The 27139-nt window shown below is 39.0% G+C and overlaps 1 protein-coding gene across 10 annotated transcripts in view; it reads left to right on the plus strand.

Annotated features, from left to right (window-relative positions):
* SLC25A26 (solute carrier family 25 member 26) overlaps positions 1–27139 on the plus strand; it is a 143633-nt gene that overhangs the window by 20983 nt on the left and 95511 nt on the right. For 8 of the 10 annotated variants that reach the window (XM_040246612.1, XM_040246609.1, XM_040246610.1 and 5 more), the window contains 2 exons: positions 8467–8571; positions 9832–9879. The exons of the other annotated variants lie outside the window; for them this stretch is intronic. In XM_040246612.1, coding sequence (XP_040102546.1) covers positions 8467–8571; positions 9832–9879 — 153 coding nt within the window. The remainder of the gene's footprint in view (positions 1–8466; positions 8572–9831; positions 9880–27139) is intronic. 10 annotated transcript variants of the gene reach the window in all.

Here is a 27139-nt window from a genome sequence, read left to right on the forward strand (position 1 = left end):
TATGTATTATACATACCATGTATGTATTATACATACCATGTATGTATAATACCATAAAGAACTGTGGTGCTGGGGGAGACTCCTGGGAAAGATTGAGGGCAGAAGGAGAAGAGGGTGTCGGAGGATGAGATGGCTGGGTGGCATCTTTGATGCAGTGAACATGACTTGGGAAACTTTGGGAGATGGTGAGGGACAGGGAGGGGCCTGGTGTGCTGCAATCCATGGGGTCCCAAAGAGTTGGACATGACTGGGCAATTGAACAACACATGCAGTGGAATATTACTTAGCCATAAAAATGAAATAATGCCATTTGCAGCAACCTGGTGGACCTAGAGAATATCATATAAGTCAAGTCAGAGAAAGATAAGATGATATCACTCATGTATCATTTAAAAAATAATACAAAAGTTATTTACAAAACAGAAACAGACTCAGACATAGACAACAGACTTAAAGTTACCAAAGGGGAGAGGGTGATGAGATAACAGGAGCTGGGGGTTAGCAGATACAAACAACTATGTATAAAGTAAACAGCAAGGACCTATCGTGTAGCACAGGGACCAATAAGCAGTGTCTTATAATAAACTATGATGGAAAAGAATCTGATAAAGGAGAGGTATATAAAACTGAATCACTTTGCTGTAGCTGAAAGTAATACAACATTGTAAATCTATTATACTTTAATGAAAAAATTCTGGAGATGATAATCAAAAGATGTGGGTTCTATCCTTGCTTCCTAGGGCAAGTAGTTCCCTGACCTTCATTAACTTCTGTCTCAGATTGATTTAGATGTTAAATACTGACATAATTAGCTTCTAATATGAAATTAATATTTTTAGGCTGTTTATTAAGTTTCCTACGGGAAGGTCTTAATTCAGGTATTGTTTTGTGTGTGTAAACTGTGTTGAAATAGTTGGGTAAAAAGCTAGTGTTAATAAAAGTTACTGTGGATGATACCTGGCAAGTTTGAAGAGGGTTTCAAGAGTGAGAGGTTGGAGGTGAGACTGTTAATGCCTGGCAAGTGATGTGTGGAGGTGTGGGGCTTGGGTAGGGCAGTAAAAGAACCAGGGTATTTTAGCAGCCTCATTCTCTCTCTTTTTCTCTGCCTTCACTCATTTTACCTAATATCAGACCGAGGTTAACTGTGATTTTCTTTCCTTCGTACACTTACTCTTAGGACTTACAGTTTTGCATCTTGGTATTTCATGAATACTAAAAGATATTCTGCTCCCCATTTCAAAAATAAAGACATATCAGAAGAATTCTTATTTATGTCAACAAAAGAAAAGTCTTGGTAGCAACTTTCATGTTGTAATCATTCTCAATCTGAAGTTCATCAGAGTTGTGGTATATTAAATTCCCCTGAGGTCAGTATTGCATTTGAACATTGGAAAAAAAAAAAAAACGAGTCCACTTTCTTTATGAAAAGCCTTATTTGTCTTGTCTTCTGATAGAGCTTTAACATAGACAACATTTTCGGGTTTAATGACAATGTCACCTTCCCTGTGTCATGGATTCACACTGAACCCCAGGTGTCTGCGGAAAGCATGCTCTGAAGAACGGATATACCCCAAGACCCTCAGACGACATTGCCTTTATTTGCTTTCATGCAGCCGTGAGACTGTAACATGTTTTTGTTCCTGTGCAGTGAAATACTCTGGTGTGGCTCAGATTCAAATCTAAGAAAGATCAGAGTTAATAGAAAACCAAATGGAAGGCAGGGGAGCTGCCGAAGGAAATAGAAGCATTACTTTGTGGCCTCTTAGGCCAAAATTGCCATGCCAGGGAAGTCAGGAAGCCACGCTGGGTGCTTTGTACCTCTTCTGTTAGTTAGATTGTTTTTTGTCGGAGAACCTTTACAAAATTTCTCTTCTGCTGCTGTATTTTTAAGAAGTGAAAATCAACATAAGAACATGGAGGGTTATGAAGCATGAAGTTCCATAAATATTTATGCTGAGGCACAAAAGTGGACAATTCCTATTTTCTTGACATATTGGGGTCGTATTTCACTCTTGACCTCTTGAGTTGAAAAATACAAGGAGTTAGTGTACCCTTTTCTTTCTTTTCTCTTTCTTATTTGTTTTTCATTTCTATAATGAGCTTTAGATGCTGGGAACTGCCCTGTAAGGTTCATGTGAGTTTCAGTGGACTTTATTTTCTATCCTGGCTTATAAATATGGCTGTAGAAGTTTGTACTCTCACCAAAAATCACATAATTTATATCCAGTTTTAGTTAGTTGTAAGCTATTTAATGTGTGTGTTAAAATTGAAACTAAATGTTGTTTTTGTCAGGGCTAATAAGTAGGATTGTTTCTAAAAGTGTATTTTAAGTAGTCTTTTGATTTTATTTTGTCCCTCACTTAAAATCTTTGATTCAAAACAAATGTTTTTGCCCTCTGAAATGATGTTAAAGAAACTTACGAAGTAATCATACATGTTCATTGTGGAGAATTTAGAAAATGCAAGTGGGCAGAAAAGGGGAAAAATCACCTGTAATCCCACTGTTTTTTTCTATTCTTTTTGTAACTATTGATACATATAAAAATAGTCTATTCAGTTCAGAGGAAAAAAATGTACTTAGAAAATTCTGAAGTATTGGTAATGTTTTTCTGTGGAAATGATTAATTTTTGGCATTTCCCCTCTTCTTGGGTAGTTTTATTTACTTTCTACATAATGCCAAAAAATGGTAGATGCAGTTTTGTCGATTTAACCTAAAATCAACTTGGAGAAAAATAAACTAGAGCATTTCGTGTCCCCTCTCCCACCCCTGTTGATTAGTAAAATTAATGCATGTTTTTGCCCTCAGATTATTTATGTTTAGCATGAGAGAAAGCAGTATATTTTCAAAAACTATATGGCATAAGTTAAGTGAAAAATTTTCAATTGAAATTTTTTTTGGGGGGGGATGAGAATACTCAGGAAATAGTTTATTTGGAGAATAAAGAGAATCTTTTGAGCTTAAAAAAGAGAAGGTGTGATGGGCAAAAATTAAGAATTATAGAAATCAGAACCTACATGGGTATGATGAAGATTTCTAGTACAAGTCAAATAAGAAAAGCTAGACCCCAGAAGGCGATGGGAATGCTTGAGAGTTCACTGCTGGGACCACCGACTAGGTCTGAAGCCCCTCACCCAGACCACTGCTCATCCCCTCCTAGAGCCAAGTCCTGAATGAATAGCCCATTTGGGATGCAGAATGGCACCCTGTGCTGAAGGCAGTGCAATTAAAGGGATGCTGCCCTGTGGTGCAGGCATGTGCTTGGGACCCCTGGCTCTACCTTTTCCATAGTCTCGGGGGTTTTCACGTGTCATCCCATTTCTTTCCTAAATTGTCAACCTCTGCCTTGCTGTCACAACTTTCCCTCATCCTACATACAGATATTTTTACCATCCTAAGCTATCTCTCCTAATGTCTCCCCAGCTTTCTTTTGGAGTTGTCCACACTTGCCCATCTCTATCTCTGAATCACTTGTGAATTCACTGTAATTCAGTGTGAATTCACTCTCCTGGCCCAGCCCTCCACTGAAATCATTCTTGGGACCTTCACTAATCCTAATGTGTGCACTGGTTGAGACTCGTGACCCTCTGGTCCCCTTGACTGTCAGCTGTTGAATAGCATTCTTGGTTGCTTGCAGTTGAAATTGATGTTGGCTATCGTGTGAGAAAAAAGGTTGGTGTTTGGAAAGTTGGCAGACATTGCTACTTTCTCTTTCTCCCTTGGTTTGCTTTGGGTGGCAATGTCGCTAACCCTTTTCTTGATCTCCATATTCTTAGCCTTCCTAAAAAGGGGTGGCCATGTCACACAATGATGGCCAAGTGGATACCCACTAGGGGGCATCTGAAAAAAAAAAAAGAAGAGATCTTTTCTTTTTGCTTGGAATCCAGTTGTGTGACTGGGTCATGCTGGAGGATATTTGAGTCACATTACTCATGAGGCAGCAAGCCTGTGGATAAAAGGCCAGTACGCCAGTGCTGGCAGAGAAGAAAGAGAAAGAGCATGGATTCTAGCTCACTTTTGTAGAGGTTCTGCACTAAATGTTAACCAAAATACTTGTTAGATGACAACTTAATGTCATTATTGCCCAAGCCACTAGTTGGTGTTTTGCTGCTTTATCCAAAAGAGATTCTTTAATTGACTCAGAATACTGTTTGATGGCTTATAGAATAGATGGAATACTGGAGAATGAGGGAAATGAATGGGAAGGGAAGCCATAGCAAGGACCACAATCAGGCCTGTACCTTAGGGTCACTGCAGTTAGGATGCTGTCCTCGACACTGCCTGCTGACTGCCCCTGGACCCTGGACCTTGGATGTTGCTCTCCTGGTAGTCCCAGAACAGTACTGTCCAATAGAAAGATCCTATAAGACAATGGTGTAATTTTACATTTTCTAGTAAAAGAAAAGTGAAAAATAAAAAGCTCTGGATGATTTTAATACATGTTCTCAATCCACATGTATCCAGAGTATTAACTTTTTGACTTGTAACCAGTATAAAAGAATTATTAATGGGCTAGTTTACATTATTTTTGGACACTAAAACGTTCAGCATCCTTTGTGTGCGTTGTGTTCACAGCAGCTTTCAGTTGCATTTGCAGCTTTGCCAGTGCTCTGTAGCTTCACGTGGCCAGTGGCTAGGACTGGCCGGTGTCGCTCAGGATGCAAAGCCTTGGGTGGGAGTAACTGACAAGTGAAGCCTAAGCTGGTGACATGGCCAGGGAGAAGAGTGACTGACACCTTTTGTTTTCTTGTCGGGGAGCCTCTCACATGTGAGAATTGGAAACTGGGCAGCCACAGAACACCAGTGTTCATTGCAGCAGTTTTTTCCTTCTCATATGTCTGATCAAGTCTTTTTGTCTGCTTTTTAAGAATGGATGTTCCTCGGGAATTCCGTTCTTGACCTTTTGACCTTCCATTTTTGCCTTTTACTTAGGTAATTTAATTCACTCTCTTGGTTCCAGCTATACCACTTAATGCTGATGATTTCTTTTCTTTCTTTTTTTTTTTTTTAATGCTGATGATTTCTATGTCTGTATCTCTAGCCCTGTTACTTTGTAGTTTTAGTCAGATAAAAATTTCTTGACCAAATAGAGCCCCTTACAGGTGCCACAGACTTCTCAACATGTTGCAGTCTAAACTCTAAACCTGTTTTCCTCCTCTGACCCCTGGTCTCATTTAACAGTACCACTATATTGACCTCTTATCAGTCACCAGGTCCTTTCATTTAACCCCTGACTCAAATTTCCTTCTTCTATGAACTATATTCATGTCCTGGTATCTTCTACAGAACTGTTGTAGCACTCTTAGAGCTCATCTTTTGCTTTCTTGTGTCTTTCCTCTTTGCCTCTTACCATTCTCTCTCATCTTCCAAGTATTCTCCTACCTGCTGCAGCCAGAGTGGCGTCCCTAAAGCACACACAGGTTATCATTCTTCTGCCTAAACTTTGTGTGTGTATTTTATGTATTTTTTTAATTGAAGCATAGTTGATGTGAAGTATTATGTAAGTTACAGGTGTACAATACAGTAGTTTACACCTTTTAGAGATTATACTCCACTTATTGTAAATTATTGGCTATGTTCCCTGTTGTGTACAGTTTATCCTTGTCACTTATTTTTTTCCTTGTACCTTAGTTGGTATCTGGTAGTTTGTACCTCTTAATCCCCTACCACTGTAACTCCCCTCCCCCAACTTCCTCTCCCCATTAGTAACTACTAAGTTGTTCTGTATCGGAGTCTGCCTCCTTTTGTTATACTCACTGGTCCATTGTATTTGTTTTTTTTAGATTCCATGTGTAAGTGATATCATACTGTATTTGCCGTTCTCTGTTGCACTTTGCTCAGCGTCATGCCCTCCAAGTCCGTCTATGTTGCTGCTGCAGGTCCTTTGCCTAAGCTCTCCCAGTTGTTCCCCTCGTCTGTGCGTTGAAGTCCAACCTCTTGTGTGGCGCACGGGGCCTCCTGGCTCGGCCATCTGTTCAGTCTTACCCCCCATGGCTTCTGCCCTTGAACTTGCGGCTTTGGTGGTGTGGGATGGGTTGGGTGAGCACACGCTGTGGATGCTAAGGAGCCTCTGTTGCCCTGAGCTCCCGCTTTCATTCTTGTGTGCTTTTCTGCTTCCACTCCCCATCGTGCCCTTTTCACCTTTCTTCGCCACCTAATTCTTGCGCGTTTGGAAGGTTCTCTGAAGGCATAATATCTGACAGTTTTCGTTTTCCCTCAGCCTGGAAGTTGGACTAAATACCCCTCCTTTCCATTTGCTATGATACTTGTCTCTGCCTCTTTGAAGTTTTATTCTGTTTCTTGCCATGCATTGTTGAAACTGTTTGTTATGTGACTGTGGGTGCTTTGGGGTCAGGGCAGCTTCTTAGTCTTCTTTACCAGGCAGTTTCTGGTGCCATATCTGGCTCCATCTGTTTTTATTGAACTGAATCAGTAAATGTGAAAGGAGGCTATGGGTGGAAAGATAAACTGGCCTGAATTGCAAATAGCTTTGCAGACAAAAAGCATTCAGGTGATTGATGAATGAAGAAAAACAGGGTAGATTATATTGTTTTGTAAGTTTTGTCAGTTTGGGGAGAAAAATGACGTGAGGTCGTTAATTCTTTCTTATCCTTGTTATAGCAGTTGGAGTGCATCCACATAAAGTACTGTTACTTCTGAGCTACGTTTCAGAGGTGATATGGCCATGTTAGCTGACTCCGTGACATCTAGAATCGCATCACATACCATCTCTCTGTTCCTTGTGTCCTGGGGTTGCTGAGGCCTTCATCTGTTCTGTGTGTGCTTTGCTTTTGTTGAGGTGAATATGAAGGAAGGATTTGCTAGTGTTTATGCCTAGAGTGGGGGTTGGCAAACTATTGTCTGTTTTTATTAAATAAAGTTTTATTGGAACACAGTTGCACCATTCACATACGGATTGCTATCTTTGGCTGCTTTTGTGTTCCTACAGCATAGTTCAGCTGTAGTGGCAGAGATCGTGTGGCTTGCAAAGTCTAAAACATTTACTGTTTGTTTATATAAAAAGTTTGCCGATTTGTACCTTTGTCATTGCTGTTATTTAGTCACCGAGTCGTGTCCAACTCTTTGTGACCCCATGGACTGTAGCCCATCAGGCTTCTCTGTCAGTGGGACTTCCCAGGCACCAATAGTGTGGATTGAGTTGTCATTTCCTTCTCCAGTGGATCTTCCTGACTCAGGGATTGAACCCAAGTCTCGTGCATTAGTGGGCAGATTCTTCACTGCTGAACCACCAGGGAAGCCCAGTTTGTACCTTAATAGTAAGAGCTACTTAATATTAGAAAGACAAAGCCTTATATAATATCCAAATTGGGTAGTAATCTCAAATTGGGAATTAGGAGACTGCAGATTGAAAATGGCAAGTATCCTATTTGGTGGTATGGGTTTCTTAAATTTCTTGTTTTTGTTTCCATTTTGCTGCATGTGTTATTGAAGAAAAAGTGTCCATATTTTTTATTGTGCCTCATATATATGAAATGCATATTCTAAAAACTTTAAAATTAATTTCCTCAACCGTATACAAAACACTGAACACCAGAGTCAGGTGTGTGAATTCCAAGTTGGAGAAAGAAAATTGTATCCTTGGCAGACTGCTTGGTCTGTGGAGGCTTACATATAGGACTTCCATTATAACAGTTTAAAATGCCAGTTTATATGTCTCCCTCCCTGTTCCCTGCTGCCTTCTGTCCTCCAGTGGGCAGAGTCCCTTCTGATATGACCAGTTCTTTATTGCTAACTGTTTCTCTAAAGATAAGTGGTGTACTGAAAGCAGAGTCCTGGATGTGTGAGATTGAGGTGCTGTGTAACTGATGCTGGCATGTCCCCAAGCGTGATGTTATAGTTATTTGTTGACTGGTCTAGTCAACAAATGGTATGGACCAGGCAGGACCTAAGTCTACTCAAATGCTGGAGCAGGGCCCAAAAGTGCCTGGAGTTACTGCTCAGCTGTTGAGTGGTGGGGAGGTCAGGGGTGCTGGAGCTGTGAACAGGTTGAGGCTGGGAATGGAGTGGAATGGAAGATTGGGGTCATCAGCTGATGTTTCAGTCTTGTCTCTGTCATTGTGTATTACTGCAGCAAAGCTAAGGCACTTTGGATTCATTCCTCAAGCAGACATGTTTGAGATGGCTGTCACCTGAATGCCAGAGGCCCTCTTAGGTGTTGGGAGTTCAGAATGAGTACAGGAGCTCCTTCCCATGGAGGGGTATATAGGCAGGTGTGCTTGGAGCAGTGAGGCGGGAGGTGGGAGGATCCCCAGAGAACAATGCATATCCACGAATGCTCTGAGTATTTTAGGTTAAAATAGAAACAAAAACAGAAAACCCTTTTGATGTCTTGCAGGGAGCGCTGTACATTATGCTGTTCTTTAACTGCGTTTTTGCTTATAAAAAAATTTCCACTCTCATAACAGTTACTTCATTTTAAGGATATAATTAAATTTGTGTATTTTAGGTTGCCTGCCTGATTCGAGTTCCTTCTGAAGTAGTTAAGCAGAGGGCACAAGTATCTGCTTCTTCAGGAACATTTCATATTTTCTCTAACATCTTATGTCAAGAGGTGAGAATATGTGTGTGTTTTATGGCTGCATCGAGTCTTAGTTGTAGCATGAGGGATCTAGTTCCCGGACCAGGGATCGAATCTGGGCCCCCTGCATTGGGAGCACAGTCATAGCCACTGGGCCACCAGGGGAGTCCTGAGAATATGTTTTTAAGCTCTCGTATTGAGGATATTTTATTGTAGCTGATAGGAACATTGTGGCCCTCATGCCAGGAGCCTTAGAGCTTAAGGCTAAATTTACTGTCCAATTATAGCAACTGTTAATGCTGAGATTATCTTTGCTTTTCCATTGTTTTCAATTTTCTTTTTCAAATTTCTAAACCCATGAAGTATGTGTCCTACATTGTAATTGGCCTGTTGTTCTTTTGGAATCAGAAATAGAGTAAATAGTGAATATATAAAGTGAATAAAGATGTATTAAAACATCACCAGAGAATTTGAGAACTGTGGAAGAGACCTGTGGTAATGAACTGATACTAGTGACCCATGTCATAATATTTATATATACTTATAATTTGTCTTATACTGGTTCATGTTGAACTGTGGGTCAGAAATCATGCTTGCTGACCATGTGACTGGGGACCATTGAGCTGCTTTTCTTTATAGTTTCTGCAGAAGCCACCCACCCCCCATCTTTTTTTTTTTTAATGGAAATCAATCTCATGAAAATTTCATTGAGTCCAAGTTTTAGAGTTATTTTTAATGATCCCTCTGTTACCTCGATGAGGAGACATTGAGTATTTAATCTTGTGAATGAGATCAGTCCAGGGAAGGGTCCCTGTTGAATCATGTGGGTAGTTAAATAGATCAAGGCTTGTCCAGAGGTATTTATCACTTTTGAGAGATTATTTATGAATTTATCATGTCTAATGATTGAAAATACAAAATATAAATATAATTTTGTTTTTATATGAAAGGATCGCATTCTGTATGCATTTGCTTTTGAAAATACGTTTATTTAAAGCATCTCAAGTATTTTTTTTCCCAAGAGACGAACTGTTGAAAACTAGTAAAGCTTAGTTGAATTGTAATCAGCTTTATGATTTTATTACAAATGATGTTCTCATTTGAAAGGAAGCTGACCTGAGCTTTATGTACCTTAGGCCGGTTTAGCACCTTTTAACCTCTTGGAGAATTGTGGTCATATTGAATATTATAAAATTCAAACTTTAGAAAAGGTTAATCTGCTTTATGCAGAATGCTGTTTAGAAGTCTCTGCTATTCTGACTTTCTGAGCTCTTGGCTTTTTATTTGTTTCAGGGCATCCAAGGATTATATCGAGGCTACAAAAGCACTGTTTTGAGAGAGGTAACTAACTAAATTTCTAATATTGAAGTATAAGCGAATGATACGCGTTGTTCAATAAGTTTATTTGGAGAGACTGGTTTAAAAAATTACAAAGGGAAATTATCGATCACTGTGTAGTCTTTTTTGTTTGTTTGTTTAATTTTTAAGGCATAGGATTAAAAACAGTGTATTTTTTCTTCTTGACGGGTCTGGCCGTTTGCGTGTGGGCTTTCTCTGTTTGTGGCGAGCTGGGGCTATTGTGGGGCAGGGGCTGCATGTGTGGAGAGCGGAGCCCACAGGGCGCGGGCGCCATAGTGTTTGCGCTTCGGCAGTTGCAGCCCATGGTCTTCACTGCCCCGTGGCCTGTGACAACTTCCTGGACCAGGGATCAATCCTGTGTTCCCTCCATGGGCAGGTGCATTCTTAACCACTGGACCACGGGGAAGTCCACTGTTACCTTGGTTCTTAAATCTGGTGACTGGGTAGAATGAGTTGGTCCTGCTGAAAGGGCAACCCCAGTGGTCAGAATGACCCATCCTATAGCTTCATTTATCTAAGGTGGCTACGTGGCCACCACAGCTGACATAGTAAGAAATAGCTACTAAGGGCAAGATGTCAAGTAAATTACCGTAATACACAAAATGAGTGACAAAATGGTCATGAAAGAAGCACTCTGGGAGACAGGTGTCTCAAAAGTCTGTTTTTATATGAAAAATTGTACAGTTAGCTCCTGTCTTCCTGATGACAAAACACAATGTTTTAGAAAGTTCAGTCTGACCTGGAGAGCTGGCCGGCCCAAGAGTCTCAGTGCAGTGTGTCTTGGAAAAGCCTTCTAGCTTCAAAATTCTGAGGTTCAGTACATGGTCAGTGTCTTTTTTTCTTTGGTTGAAAAAAAGCAAAGTATTTTAGTATGTATATTACTACAGAAAACATGTTTTGATTTTTTATTCACATACAAGAGGCAACTTTTGGGGGGGGGTTTGTTGTTTTACTTTTTTTAGATTTTTTTAAGATGGGAAGGATAATTGCTCTACAATAATGCAAATCAGTCATAACTCTCTATATATTCCCTCCCGGAAGAGGCTATTTTGAGGTTTAAAAGTTGATTTATAAATAAGGTGGCATATGGAATATAAGAGAAGTCTTTGGCTTGGGACATAAGTTGGATTCTTTTTTTTATTTTTTATGAGTTTAAATCCTACACTCTTTTTTTTGAGGTGTAATTGACAAATGAAATTGTGAGGCATTTGAAGTATATAGTGTGATGATTTGATACAGCTATACATTGGGAAAAGGATTAGAACATAATTTTCGATTAAAATGCAAAAGAGAATCTACATACCTCTCCTGAATCCTTGTTTTCTGTTTGGATTTCCCTTGGATGCTAAAATGTCTTCATTTATAAAAATGTGTTTAATTTAAATACATATTGTTATAATTAGCAGAAAATTGAAATTTGTTGGAATCTGAATTTTATTCCCAGGTAGTTTTTTATTTTGTCTTGTTTGTTGTTAGTGTAGATTACAATCTTCTTTATGAAACACCAGCACTGTTACATGTTATTTGAAGCTTTGATTTCTGTGAATTAATAACCTTTAGTACAGTGGTGGTATTGATGTATATCTTTGAAAAACTTCTTTTGAACGCAGACTGAATGTTTCAAAATTAAGTTATTTGTGTGAAGATGACTTCTGCCTTTCAAAATAACCAGCTTCATTCTGTACTTGTTTTCTGACTCACTAAGCACTTGTTATTTACTTAGGTTTCACCTGGGTGCAGGAAAAAGAGAGGTGGGCAATAAGTCTCTTTTTTATTTTTCTGTGAGATGCCTAATGAATGAATATTTACATGCCAGAGAATACTCATTGTGCATACAAACAAATAGGTAAAACATGGTTACAACTGCATTCTATTCTTTTAAAAATTTGTTTTGACGTACGTCACACTAGTAATTAATTTCTAGGCTGCAGCCCTTGCTAAAAGTGTGACCCTGCTGAGATGACTTTGTTTACTCAAAATGGAGTGGTTTACTGAAAATTTAATTGGGGTCTTCTGCATTATGCATTTTAATAAAAGATCCTTCAGAATTAATTTTAGTTGAGATATTGCTTTTGTACAGATTCTCAGAGAGAATGAGAGAAGAGTTATTGCCAAATGAAACATAGCTTCTTCTCAAAATGAGAAAAATAAGTGATGTATCTTCTTTAAACAAAATTTTTGCATTATAAATAGTTTCAGTTTTTACATTGTTCTGACATGAGTATAAGATCTTTTCACCAAGAGCTTGTTTGATTGTTTCAATAAGAAAATACATTGAAGCCTTAGTGAGAGTCATGAGAAAGCTTATACATTTATTCTGTGTGCGTTTTTTGTTTAAAATTGTTTCATCTCCCTCACAGTAGCCCATTAGAGTGAAATTGAAGTTTGAATCCATGCCTTATAAGATAGATTATGTGTGTTCTTTAGATATTGTGAATGCTGTCACATGGTTTTTTCTGCATTTGATGTTTGTGGAGATTGCATGCTTATCCCTTATGTTCTCCTAAATTATTTTAGTTACTGTGAATTTTATACAGAGTCTAAGCAAGGTCAACCGATTATACTCTTTATCTCACCCTTTCAGAATTCATATTCCTCATGATCTAGGCCAGATTAAATGTGGCCAAGCATTGTTGGGCAGTGCAGTTATTTCAGTAACATGGAAATGGGGAGTAAAGTCACAGGAGCCTCTGTAGCCCAGGTTTCAGAGGGTCCATTGACCTAGACCATAGCATATTAAAAAGCAGAGACATTCCTTTGCCAACAAAGGTCTGTCTAGTCAAAGCTATGGTTTTTCCAGTAGTCATGTATGGATGTGTGTACATGAACTAAACATCAGGGTCTATAGGAGGCACTTCATGTGGATCTCTTCATTTAATTCGCACGATAACTTCAATATAATTAAAACCATCAGTTCACAGTAAAGGAATAAACTCTCTCTCAGATACATATTCATATGCCCAGTCTGTGAGATTGCTAGTACCATTGGTGAGAAGTGTACAAATGTTAGCTGCTTCAGTTGTGTCCGACTCTTTGAGACCCCATGGACTGTAGCTTGCCAGGCCACTCAGTCCATGGGATTCTTCAGGCAAGAATACTGGAGTGGGTTGCCATTCCCTTCTCCAGGGGATCTTCCCAACTCAGGGGTCAATCTTTGTCTCCTGCACTGCAGGCTGATTCTCTACCATCTGAGTCAACAGGGAAGCCCCAGCTGTAAAGTGGCTGCTCCTAACTGGCTTCCCCACAAGAATGTGAATCCTTTAGGGCAGAAGTGTTCTGTGTGGTGCCCAACACACACAGCCGGTACCTTTAAAAAGGAGTAGAATGTGGGGAGAAAACCCATTTGTTGAGCTTAACTTACTAGAAATGACTTGCCTCTCTGTTTTCTTTTGCTACAGAAATTCCTTTCTAATTCACATCCAAGGTCAAGAGGCTGCTCTCCATACAACTTCTGGGTCAGTCAGTTCAGTTCAGTTCAGTCACTCAGTTGTGTCTCTTTGCGACCCCATCGACTGCAGCACACCAGGCTTCCCTGGCCATCACCAACTCCCGGAGTTTACTCAGACTCATGTCCATTGAGTTGGTGCTGCCATCCAACCATCTCATCCTCTGTCATCCCCTTCTCCTGCCTTCATTCTTTCCCAGCATCAAACTCATGTCCATTGAGTCGGTGATGCCGTCCAACCATCTCATCCTCTGTCATCCCCTCCTCCTGCCTTCATTCTTTCCCAGCATCAGGGTCTTTTCCCATGAATCAGTTCTTTGCATCATGTGGCCAAAGTATTGGCGTTTCAGCTTCATCATCAGTCCTTCCAATGAACACCCAGGACTGATTTCCCTTAGGATGGACTGGTTGGATCTCCTTGCAGTCCAAGGGCCTCTCAAGAGTCTTCTCCAACACGACAGCTCAAAAGCATCTGTTCTTTGGCGCTCAGCTTTCTTCACAGTCCAACTCTCACATCCGTACATGACCACTGGAAAAACCATAGCCTTGACTAGATGGACCTTTGTTGGCAGAGTAATGTCTCTGCTTTTTAATATGCTGTCTAGGTTGGTCATAACTTGTCTTCCAAGGAGTAAGTGTCTTTTAATTTCATGGCTGCGGTCACCATCTGCAGTGATTTTGGAGCCCCCAAAAATAAAGTCTCTCACTGTTTCCATTGTTTCTCCATGTGTTTGTCATGAAGTGATGGGACCAGTTGCCACGATCTTGGTTTTCTGAATGTTGAGCTTTAAGCCAACTTTTTCACTCTCCTCTTTAACTTTCAAGAGGCTCTTTAGTTCCTCTTCACTTTCTGCCAAAAGGGTGGTGTCATCTGCATATCTGAGGTTATTGATATTTCTCCTGGCAATCTTGATTCCAGCTTCTGCTTCTTCTAGTCCAGCATTTCTCATGATGTACTCTGCATATAAGTTTAATAAGCCTGATGACAATATACAGCCTTGACGTACTCCTTTCCCAATTTGGAACCAGTCTGTTGTTCCATGTCCAGTTCTAACTGTTGCTTCTTGACCTGCATACAGATTTCTCAGGATACATATCAGGTGGTCTGGTATTCCCATCTCTTTCAGACTTTTCCACAGTTTGTTGTGATCCACACAGTCAAAGACTTTGGCATAGTCAATAAAGCAGACGTAGATGTTTTTCTGGAACTCTCTTGCTTTTTGGATGATCCAACGGATCAAGGCCCCACCCATCAGAACTAGACCGAGTTTCCCCCTCAGTCAGTCTATTCCATCAGGAAGCTTCCATAAGCCTCTTATCCTTCTCCAACAGAGGGCAGACAGAATGAAAACCACAGTCACGGAAAACTAACCAGTCTGATCACATGGACCACAGCCTTGTCTAACTCGGTGAAACTATGAGCCATGCCTTGTAGGACCACCCAAGACGGACAGGTGATGGTGGGGAGTTCTGACAAAACGTGGTCCACTGGAGAAGGGGAAATGGAAAACCACTTCAGTATTCTTGTCTGAGAACTCCATAAACAGTGTGAAAAGGCAAAACGGTAGGACACTGAAAGAGGATCTCCCCAGGTCGGTAGGTGCCCAGTATGCTACTGGAGATCAGTAGAGAAATAATTCCAGAAAGAATGAAGAGACAGAGCCAAAGCAAAAGCATCACCCAGCTGTGGATGATGAAAGTAAAGTCCTGAGGCTTAGGATATATTCAGAATATGTTAACTATGATTAATAGTATTCTTGGTAACTGAAAGGGCTTTTGACAGGAAATGTCATCTCACTGTGGAATGCCACTGTCTCTCACCAGCTGTTTGCCCTTGGCAAGGAACTTAACCTCTCTGAGCTCACCTTTGCCTGTGTGTATTTGGAACCTCATGTTGATTGTTCTTGCTGCAGTCTCATGAAGGGGGTATTACAGCAGTATGGTCTGCTACTAGAGATGAAGCAAGCTGCCTCTAGGCTGTGAGGTTCTTGAACAGGGATGCAGCCTTGTTCTGTCTGCACGTAAACATGTGAATGCCGTCTCATGATGATGAATACACACTAGTTGTGTTTGAACCAGAGGCTCACTAACTGTTACTGCTTAAAGAGCTTCTCAGCTCCCAGTTGGAGAGTGTTTTATCCAAATATCTTGTAGAATGAAGTTGTTTATTCAGTTAACAAACTGCAACCTGCAATTGATTTTGTTTTTGCTGGCTACTTCTGTAGGAAAAACATGTTAGTTATAGTAATGTACAGTTACTCTAGTTGATGGTTGAACTGAGCAAAATTACTAATGTAAATGGGTTGGAAAATTTTTTGTAGTTATTCTTTTTTAGGTCATGTTGATAATTTACTGGAATTTTTTCTCCAAATAAGCTTACCGATAAGAGGAAGGCTTTCTTTCGAAGTTTGCAGTAGTTGAATGATTTCTGTTGAAAAATGTTTTCAAGCAACTGTGGCTAGAATTGTTATTTACCATTCTTAAATCTGCATACTATTTCCTGCCTTCATGATAGTAAGAAGAGAAAGAAAGTGTTCTCTGATGAGAACTTTGCTCCTTCTATCAAGGCTTTGTATCTGTATGTGTGTGTGTGTGTGTGTGTGTGAAATTGTTTCCTTGGCTTTACCTCTTCCTTTCTCTTTTGATTTGCTTCAGTTATGTCTGGCTATATGTAATTATGCCTAGTCTTCCCAGGCAGTCTATAAGATCCACATGAAGATAGCAGTGGGATTTTTACCCCTTTGTATTATGTGCAGGCTGTGGGGGTAACACTTGCCACAAAGTCAGTGCTCAGTAATTATTTGTTGCTTTTTTTGTTCCTTTAAGTTTGATTGTGTTTTGTTCAGATGCTGTTAGACAGCGTGACCATTTCAGAATGCTGGGGGAACTCTAAGGGAGCTTGGAATTACGCCGGGTGGGGGCTCAGCCTTTGGCACCCTACAGTAGAAGACCTTTGCATTAGAGAGGTGATGAGATGCCAAAGAGTATATCCTTTTCTAAGATTTCTGTCTTCTTAAAGCTTGAAAAAAAACAGTTTTTGTAAAGCTGGTTTCATTAGAAGAGTAATTAATTCCCCCCATCCCCCTACATCTTTAATAATTCACTTTAAAGGGGAAAAAGTGATTGTAAATCTTTCCAAACTTTTTTTCCCCCTGAACTTTTAATGTGAAATTGTTTTTCAGTTAAAATCCAATGCAAACATATTGAACCTTGTTTTAATCCTACATAATTCATTTTATTAACTATGACCAAATAGAACATCTGTTAAAATTCCATAATGTTAGCTTCATGGGAAAAGAAAAAAAAAAAAGTCCGTTTGCTCTTGGAATCTGTCCATTGTTTTATTGTTCAGGCTTTCAGTAAATGTGTAATGAGACATTCTTATTAATGGGAATATTAAACAAATGAAAATGAAATATTGCCTTTAATCACAGCGGTTTATAAAATGAGTCACCTAATTACATTTACTTTATTATAACTTTACCGTAGAGATGGTCTATGAGGAATGAACAATACTTCATTCTTTAATCCAGAGAGTAAACTTGTTACTCCTCAGATATGGATTTCAGCCTACAGTTTTTCATCATCTCTTAAATAAACAAAGTTTTAGAAAGAACAATTTTGTAAAATTATCTTAATGTAGAAAGATTACTTTAGCCCCTCAGTGCATATTTTCTCATGTTTTGTTTACATGAAACCAGCTGCTATTTACTTTTCTCGTTCTTAGGACAAATTTCATTTGCACTGTACAGTTTTGAAAAGGCTACATATTCCATTGTTGCATGGTGGCCGTGTTGTCTGGAAGGGATACGCATTCATGTCTGTAGAGCTTCCGGAGAAGTAAATTAATAGCATGAATCTTCAGTGGAAATGTAAGAAAAGCTGTTGAATAAAGGTGGAAACTATCTCTTCTTTTTAAAGGTGGAAACTGTTTCTTCTTTTTAAATGTTAGCATCATATACCATAATATTGAAATAGCTGTGTCTAGGGTGTTTGTGTTTTTTCATCTCATGTGAAATATCCTGTCTCTTTACATTTGTGTTAATTTAGATGGCTGATTGTAAAGAACAGAGGGGCTGACTACAGTGGCCGAACTAAAATATGGTTGTCCTTAAAACAAATTTTTTTTCTCTTACTCTGTAACAAGAAATCTGGCGATGGTCCCCCTAACGCTGGTGTACTGGTTAAATGATGGGCGTCTAGGAGCCAGGCTCTTTTCGTTCTGCTTGCGGAACCCTAGTACTCTGGCAGAATTACTCATGATTGCAGAATGGCTGCTGCACTTTTGGGCTCGTGGCCCTTGTCCGAGCATGAAGTGGAAAGGGCAGGAGGTGTTATCTGTCACTCTGTTTATTTAGAAGACAAAGGTTTCTTGGGCCAGGTGTCTAAAGCTCTCCTGAGTTGCATGGGCATTGAGATGTTTGTATACATTGTGGTTGTTTGGTGTCGTAGGTAAAGGCAGGCACAGAGGGTGTTGGGACTACAAATGCTGAGTCACCAGCCTACAACATCTGGTCTATTCTCTCTATTGTAGTTCAAACTGAGTTGCTTCAGAAAGGAAGCAGTCTCATGTACCCGTGACTCCAACTGGGGATCCTGCTGTCCACATTCAGATCACGTCTGGACTGCAGATTTTTGGACATTTAAGTCTACTTTGTAAATTTTGATATCTGTTCTTTTTTTCTGTCACCTTTGTTTTTGTGAGCATAGTGTGGAAGCTCTTCTTCTAAAATCATTTGTCAGTCTGTAATCTTTAATCTGGAGATGGACTTTACTTCAAAATTATTTTTCATACATTTTTTATTTTAAAGTTAAGATCTCAGAATACCTATAATGACATTTGAAGTAATAGCTAACGCTGACCAAGTATTTACAATGTTTCCGTGCTACATTCTTAACATACCCTCACATACCCTCACACTAACCCAAAACACGATTCATTCTTTGTGGAAACTGAGGCTTAGCAAGGCTGTGGTTCATCCAGAGTCTCGCATCCAGTAAGGGAGGAAACCGAGGACTTGAAAGCTCATGACATTAGGCCCTGTGGTGAGCTATGTATTTTGCATTTTATACACAGACAAATTTTTCAGGAGAAGAAAATCATATATTTAAAATTTAATACTCTATACTTTTTATTTTTTTCTCATTTTTAAACCTTTAAGTAGACATTAGTGCCAGGAGTTTGGGAAAAATAAGTTCTCAGTGACTAAAGGTTTCCATGACATGAGAAGAAAAGTTAATCAGAGGACGTAAATGGAGACTGTGTTGATAGAGATGTTCATGGTGAATAGTGGCTTGTAGGTGCTCATTATTCCATATGGCTGCGTGATTTGTTCTCACACTCAGGTGTCACTTCACATGCCCCTTCTCTGAGGGGCCTGCTGTGAGCACGCCAGCTTACATATACACCTGCCAAAACCCTGCCCGGTTACTTGGTACCCTAGCAGGTACCATTTCTTATGTATGAATTTGTTGTTGTTCTTCTTCCTTCCTCTCTTCACTGGAATATACTCTCTTTAGAGGGCAAGTGCTTCTTGTGTGTTTTCTTCCCTACTGTTAGTCCAACACCTAGAGGAGTCCTTGACATACAGCACACTGAGAAAGTATTCAGCGAATGCAAATCAAGTACTTAATCACACATTTCAGAAGTAGACTAGTTTTAAATACTTAGATATTTAAAATCTCCATCAGATGCCCAGACTGAGGTGTATGTGGCAAGAATTATGGAGTCCTAACTTAATTCCCAGACCAGTTAGTGATTTTCTGCTGTCTGAACTTTCTGCACTTCCAGTGAGTTTAATTTTCTCCTGTCTTTTCTTATCACATTTCCTGGTATTCTTGAGCCTTCTACAAATAGCCCTTACTTTAATTTTGTCATTTCTTGTTAAGTGTTGGTCTTATGAATATTTTATATATGTAAAACTGTTTTTGAAATGACATGTGAAAATAGCAACGTATTCATTTAAAAAGTCTTTCATCAGCTATGTGCAACTTATGCACAGTGAACACTGGATAGAAATTACTCTTGAGATGCTTAGGATTGTATATTGTCTTATTGACTGAACAAGCGCTGTCTTATAACAGATGTTAAGAAAAACTTTGTGTATTAAGAAAACCAAATGTGAAGGTAAAATCTCAAATGTTTATGTATAAATCAAGGATTGTGGTTGCAGCGAGTCCTATAAAAGAACTATTGGAAATGCTTACCTGTGGGTTTTGTTGTCTATAGCACATTACCCTGGGAACATACAATGATAACAGTTACAGTTTGAATTCTGGGCTTGAATTTACTTGTGTAGTGTTGTCCAAAAAAATTTGTTCGGGTTTTCCCGTTACATCATATGGAAAACCCTGAATGAACTTTTGGGCCAACCTAGTATTTTTCTAATTTTTAGATAAAACTATAAAGTATTGACTCTTTTTTCCCTTTAAAAACTGATCATTAGGCTGAGGCTTGGAAAAGTTAAGCAGTGCAGCTAGTATATATGGTATATGGCAGGTCTGGAAGCAGAGACCCAGCCTGTGTGTTTCCAAAGTCTGGGTTTCTGGTTATACTTTGCTTCCTGCTCATGTTTTGCAGATAAATTCCCTGTTCATTGCTCTCTGAATTTTTCAATAAATTGTGGGAAAGTAAAGTGGTAGTATACCCGTGAGACTTGAACCACATCTGTGAACTTGAAGTGGAGCACAATTTCTAAGTGTTAATAGGATTCTAAAAGATAGAAAAGGAGCCATCTGTATAGGCAAAACACAATGAACAGTGCTTCCAGATTAGTAATGTTGATCTCAGCATCTTCTTTCCTCTAGCTTGTGTGAAGTTTGCTTAAAAATGCTTTGACTGCTTTTACCCTTCTGTCCTCTTTTGTTGCCTGAGCTTTTAGCATATATTCTGAGAAACAATTCAGTAGATGGGAAAAAGTTCATAATCTTTGGCATAAAAATGGTTTTGGTACTTAGCCACATAATTAATAGATGATTTATTGACTAGTGGAGAAGCCGAAATTGATGAGAGTGTATTTCTTTTCCTTTGTGAAATACTCTGCTTTTTAAATTTTTTTTTTTTTACTGAGTTTGTTGCTACAAAAGTTATATTACAACAATGCACTCTAGAGGGCGCACAACGTCCATGTTTTAAATGTTGGCAACGGACGCTTCAGTGTACCTGAACCTTGAAGCTCTAGCATTGGGACTTTTAAAAAAGCAATTTGAATTTAAAAATGAAAAACAAAGCTTAATAATAGCACTTTCCAATCCAAGGTTCCTAAATATTAATCCATACATCGTTATGCATCTTTAAAATACAAGAGCCATTATGTATATTTAACTTACCAGAAATGAATATCACAGTCTTAAAGTATTTCCCTCAAACTATTTTTCAATTACAGCTGTAATTTTAAAATTCGGAAGAACTGGCAGATGCTTCTTATTTATTTATTTATTTATTTATTTTAATTGAGAGGCTAATTACTTTACAGATGCTGCTTTATTCAGGTGATGACAGGTGACATAACCAGTAATAAGAAATGCGATACACGGTATTACTTCTTTGTTCTTCTTGTACCACCCCCCCCAAAATACATAATTTCAGTCTCATCATGAGAAAACATCTGACAAACCCAAATTGAAGGACAGTGTACAAAATTGTCAAGGTCATGAAAAAGAAAGGTGAAAGAATTGTCACACCCAGGAGTAGGCAAAGGAGATAACAACAAACAAATGCAGCAGATATTAGTGGGGAGAACTGGGGAAACTCAAATAAGGTCTATAATTTAGGTGTTTGTACTACAGTAGTTACCAGTAGTTGGTTTTGCTAATTACACTCAGTGGTTAAGTTCTTACCATTTTGGAAGCTAGGTGTAGGATGTATGTGAACTCCCTGTATTATTTGAGTAACTTTTATGAAAGTCGATAAATTTTTTATTTTTAAAAAACAAGAAGCTGGGAATTCCTTGGTGGTCCAGTGGTTAGGACTTCATTCTTCCATTGCAGGGGGCCTGGGTTCAATCCCTGGTTGGGGAACTAAGTTCCTGGATGCTTCATGGCATGGCCTAAAAAATAAAACAAAAAGCTGGAAAAGGAAAGATGCTAGATTTAAACCTTGTATGAAATCATTTATTTTTGAAATGATCTTCTAAAATAATGACAATTAAAATAATAATGACAATTTAAACTTACACCTTAATTTTTTTCTTTATCTAAGTGATAGTTGGTAACAATTCAGATAATACATGAAGAAGATTTTAACATGGAAAGCAAGTCTTCTGCCCTGCCCTCCTTCATTCTAGTCTCACTGTCTAGAGGTACTCGCTTTTATCTGTTTGCATTTTCAGTTCTTGTTACATCCATGTTTCTGAATAATTGTCATCTATTTCTTCATCTGTCAGTTTAGATACAGTCTCCTGAGCCTTTGGAGTAGAAGATGCAGTTGAACTCATAATACGCTGCTCCCCAGCCTTATCTTCCCTGATAGCTCAGCCGGTAAAAAATCCGCCTGCAATGTAGGAGACCTCAGTTCGATTCCTGGGTTGGGAAGATCCCCTGGAGAAGGGAAAGGCTACCCACTCCAGTATTCTGGCCTGGAGAATTCCTTGGACTGTATATGTATAGTCCATGGACTCTCAAAGAGTCGGACACAACTGAGCGACTTTCACTTTCAATCTTATCTTATCCTAGTGTTCCAGTTACATAAATTTCATTCCTCTGGTTATTTTAGAAACTGGAGGTCATATATTTGAGTCATTATTTCTTAATCCCACAAACTTCCAACATCTTCTAGCTTGCTTCTATAAGGTGAGGCTCTTCCTTTCTGACACCTTTAGATACCACTTTCTGGAATGACTCCTTGTCACCTGCGCTTTGATCCTAGGTTGTTACTGAGATGAAAGTTCCATCCTGCCCTTCAGCCACAGTCACTTCTTTCGTGGCTTTTCTGGATTGGTTCTAAAAGCTGAGCGTCAGTGACCTAGTATCAGGTATTATCCGAGTCTTCAGACATGGCCACTAGGCCCGGCGGTGTGCCGGGATCAGATCTCCTATCGTGTTGGTCCTGCTTTACTCTGAAAGAGGTTTCCAGCATCACAGTCGAATAGTTTTGCTAAAATTTGTACCATATTGTAATTTGCTGAATCATGGACTTCTAAATTTTTTTTTCCTTTGGAGTTTCTAATTGCCTTATGGGAGGGGTTTGCCCTTTTCATAGATTTGTCACAGCCTCAAAACCATGTTGTTTTTGTGGTTTTGTTTTTTTTTTCTCTTGGGAATCTTGGGATCTTCCCATTTCCCACTTCAATCCACTGTGTCTGAACTTCTCACTGCCTTCCTTAGCTGGATTCACTGTTGTCTGGAGGTGTCAGAGTACAGTGGTTCAGACCACAGGCTTTGTAGCCAGACTGCTTGAGTTTGACCACTGCTCTTCCTCAGGCAGTCCCACACCTCTGGTTCTTTACTGTCTTCTAACAAAAACATTGGAAGGTGTAATAAATATAAGGATGTGTCTGCTTTGTTTGTAAGCCTTTATTTTATCCTGATTTTTTTTTGGGGGGGGGTCCAGGTAATTATCTTTCTCTGGTTCCTAATATAACTAAGGTTCTTTCTAATGACACTTGATAATAGTCATTTATAATGATTCTTTGGCCTCAAGTGTGTTAGGTTGATTATTTTTCTTAAGAGAAATCATGTTAATAAGTTATGATTCTTAGAGAATCATGTTGATCTTATCAGTTCAGTATGTGTCCTGATTATATTTGGAAAATAAGTGATAAAATTTGTGTCTAGGAATCTTATAAACTGATACCAAATTTTCTAGTAAAGCTTCCCCATGTCTTTTTAAAAAATATTATTTGGCTGTGCTGGGTCTTAGTTGTGTTATGTGGGATCTAGTTCCCCCGACCAGGGATCAAATCCTGGTTCCCTGCATTGGGAGCCAGGAGTCTTAGCCACTGGACCACTGGGGAAGTCGTAAGCACCCCTTTATCTTGATCTACATGTGATGAGTTTTTCTGTTGTTCATCTGTGAATTGTTCCATATTTCTTTTTTTATAATTACATTTATTTTTATTGAAGGATAATTGCTTTACAGTATTGCATTGGTTTCTGTTAAGCATCATATTCTATATTTCTGTTTTGGGAAATAGAATGATAGCTAAGTTAAAAATCACTTTGGGATGAAGTTTACTTTCTTCAGTGGGTAAATTAAGTATGTATTTTAAGTATGTCTTTTGTCTGGGAGAAGATGTCAATCATATCTATGTGTAAAGGAGACAGTGATTTGTCTTATGTTGAGCAACCAAGATCTTGTGAAAGTTACACTCTCTGCTGATTTATCTGTTGGTTCACACAACTGTTTACAAAGGTTCCTTCTTCCTCCTTAAGAGTCTCAAAAAATTGTGTAGCTAACACATCTTGGTCATTAAATTTTGGACTAGTTTTGATTAAGTGTTGGACTTACCTGGTGGCTCAGAGGGTTAAGTGACTGCCTTCAATGCAGGAGACCTGGGTTTGATCCCTGGGTGGGGAAGATCCCCTGGAGAAGGAAATGGCAACCCACTCCAGTATTCTTGCCTGGAAAACCCCATGGATGAAGAAGCCTGATGGGCTACAGTCCATGGAGTCACAAAGAGTCAGACACGACTGAATGACTTCACTTTGATTAAGTGAAGGCATCAGAGAAAGGGTCTGGCACATAATAACCTCTGAGTATGTTCTCATCACTTTATTTTTCTGTGTTTGAAGGAGGAAATAGATTGAATTTATCCAACCTCTGCCACTTTGCCAGACTAGGTACTTTTCACATGCTTTTCGTTTAATCTTTATAAAGTAATCGTACAACGAGTCATAAATGTCAACCAAATACTTGAAAATTGTGTGCCCCATTCCCCCCCACATGTCTAGTCATGATTCCGAGCCATTCTGTAATGTTTGTCTCCTGTAAACCATGTTATGAGCTACTAGATAGTTGCCTATTTAATACCAGTGGGAGGCTGACATTCAGTTGTGTCAGTAACTTGATCTACATAAAGTAATACAGTTAACAGAGGGCAGAGTTGGGTTCTGAATTACTTGAACTCTTATGCTCTTTTCATATCAATGTATATATTTTCTTTTCTCTTTTGGGGGTGTAAGTAGGTTTTAGAATGAATAGTATAGCACTTTATTTTTCTTTTCTTGTCCCTCTCCAGTATTTTATTTTGAAAAATTTCAACGTACAGAGAAGCTGAAACATATGTTCTTTTTCTAGGATTCACTGATTTACTTTTTGCCCCATCTGTTTTGTCCGTCTTTATACAGTATTTTCCTGAAACATTTTAAGTACAAAGACACAACCCAGGGTAGTTCATCATTAAATATCTAGCATATGTCTCCTAAGAATAGAGTCATTCCTGTCATAACTATAATACCATTATCCTTTCAAGAAATGTAACATTGATACATTTATATTATCTGATACACGGTCAGTTTTATAATTTTCTTCTATTGTCCCAGTAATAAAAACTGTGCCTTTTTCTTTTTGCAGGATCCAGTAAAGGATCACACATTGTTTTCGGTTGTTCAGTTTCCTCAACCTCCCCTCGCCCCCACCTTGCCTTCCCCATGTGGCGCTGACATTCTCTTAGAGTCCAGGGCAGTTCTATAAATAGTGCCTTAATCTGGAAGTTGCATTTCCTTGTGAGTATATTCAGATCATATGTTAAATTTTGTGAGTGTGCATGGATGATACATGGATGATGCTAGGTACTTTTGTTGCGTTGTATCAAGGATTACATAGTGTCTCGTACTTGGTGAAACTAAATTTAATCATTTGATTACGTTGGCATTCCTTACCTTTCTGTACTCCAGAGGTTCATTTCTCCTTTGTTTTGAAAAGTAATCCATGGGATACTGGGGGGCTTCCTAGGGGGTGCAGCAGGAAGGAATCTGCCTGCAGTGCAGGAGATACAGGAGGCCTGGGTTCGATCCCTGGGTCGGGAAGATTCCCTGGGGAAGCAAACAGCAACCCACTCCAGTATTCTTGCCTGGGAAATTCTCTGACAGGAGGTGGGGGCCACAGCCCATGGGGTCTCAGAGAGTAGAGCACAACTGAGCACGCATGCATGCGCGCTGTGCGGTAACAGTTTGAGCTAATGTGATTATCCTGTTCCCCAATAATCTTTCACCCAGTAGTTTTAACATCTGTGAGTGCTTCTTGCAGGAAGAGTTTATTACATTGGTGATTGCAAAATGCTGATTTTCTAAGTACTGTCCTTTTTCTTTTAATTTATTTGCTGACATTCTTATGTAAAAAAGAGCTTTCTTTAAAAAAACAAAAAAGAACTTTCTTCTTTTACTAACCGCTCCCACCCCCCACCTAGCTCCCTTTTTTAGTACCCCGTGGACGCATGGATTCTTTTTTTTTTTTTTACATTTTAACAGCTTCATTGCGATATAATTCATGTACCATGCACTTCACTCATTTCAAGTAACCATCTAGTGGGTTTTAGTCTATTCACTGATATGTGCAGCCTTCACCACAGTTGAGGATTCTTTAATATTATAATTGTAATAATTATAATCCCTTACCATTATTACTATTTCTGATGCTTATACTGGCCCGAATTTGTGGTGGGAGCCTCTTCACACTTACTGTTCTTAACGTATTTCCTTTTTTTTTTTTTTTTTCCGTATTTCCTTGTTAGTCCTTGGGAATTTCCTTATTGGTGTGACAAGGTGTCCCCATCTTTGTGCTTGCCCTGCCCATCCTATAATCAGCTGCCTCTGCAAGGAGCCCTTGATTCTTTTCAGTGGGGAGTGGTATTTAGAAATTAAGTTTGGGATCCTAGGTATTATTACTGCATGTATACTCTTTTCATTGAGCAGAAAAGCTTGTGAGAATTAAATACATTGCTTTTATTCCTCCTTCTCATTTTCCTATATTTGTCTAAGGTGAGAACAACACGTAATTATTATTTATTTTGTTTTTTAAATCATCATACTGCAAAACTGGTTTCTTTTTGGTGTACAGAGCTATACATTTTAACAACCTGTATTCATTCGTACAACCAGCAGTACTTTGGGAATACGCAATACTCGTATCATCCCCAAAACCTGTCATCCCTTTGTAGTCTTTCTCATTTTCCTACCTCTAATCCCTGGCAACAACGGATCTGTCATTTAAATGGAGTCATATCTTATAAACCTTTTGAGACTAGGTGCTGTCACTCATCATAGTGCTGTGGAGATTCATCCCAGTTGTTGTGTGTATTGGTAGTTTGTTCCTTTGGATTCTTTCATTGTTTGGATTCACCACAGGTTGTTTATACATTAATCCACTGAAGGACTCTGAATTCTTTTCAATTTGGGGCTGTCATGGACAGAATTGTTACACACATTCACGTATAGGTTTTTGTGTGAAAGTAAATTTTCGTTTCTCTAGGGTAGACAGTCAGGAATGGGATTGCTGGATCATATGGTAAGTGTATGGTGACTTTATAAGAAACTGCAAAGCTGTATTCTACATTGGCTGTACAGCTTTGCATTCCCATCAGCAGTGGATATCCTGAATCATTGTCACCACTTAGTTGTGGTAGATTTCTTTTTTTAATTTTATCCATTCTCACAGGTGTGTAATGATATCCCGTGGTGGTTTTAATTTTCATTTCCCAAATGGCATTGATTTTGAATTTATTTGCCATCATTAGATGCTCTTTGGTAAAGTGTCTGTTGTCAAATTTTTTAATTGGGTTGTTTCTTACTTTAGTATTTCAAAAGTTCTTTGTATGTTAGGGATGCTGGTCCTTTGTCACTGATGTGATTTGCACGTAT

This window comes from Oryx dammah, unplaced genomic scaffold (assembly GCF_014754425.2).
Source record: "Oryx dammah isolate SB20612 unplaced genomic scaffold, SCBI_Odam_1.1 HiC_scaffold_9, whole genome shotgun sequence".
Taxonomy (NCBI): domain Eukaryota; kingdom Metazoa; phylum Chordata; class Mammalia; order Artiodactyla; family Bovidae; genus Oryx; species Oryx dammah.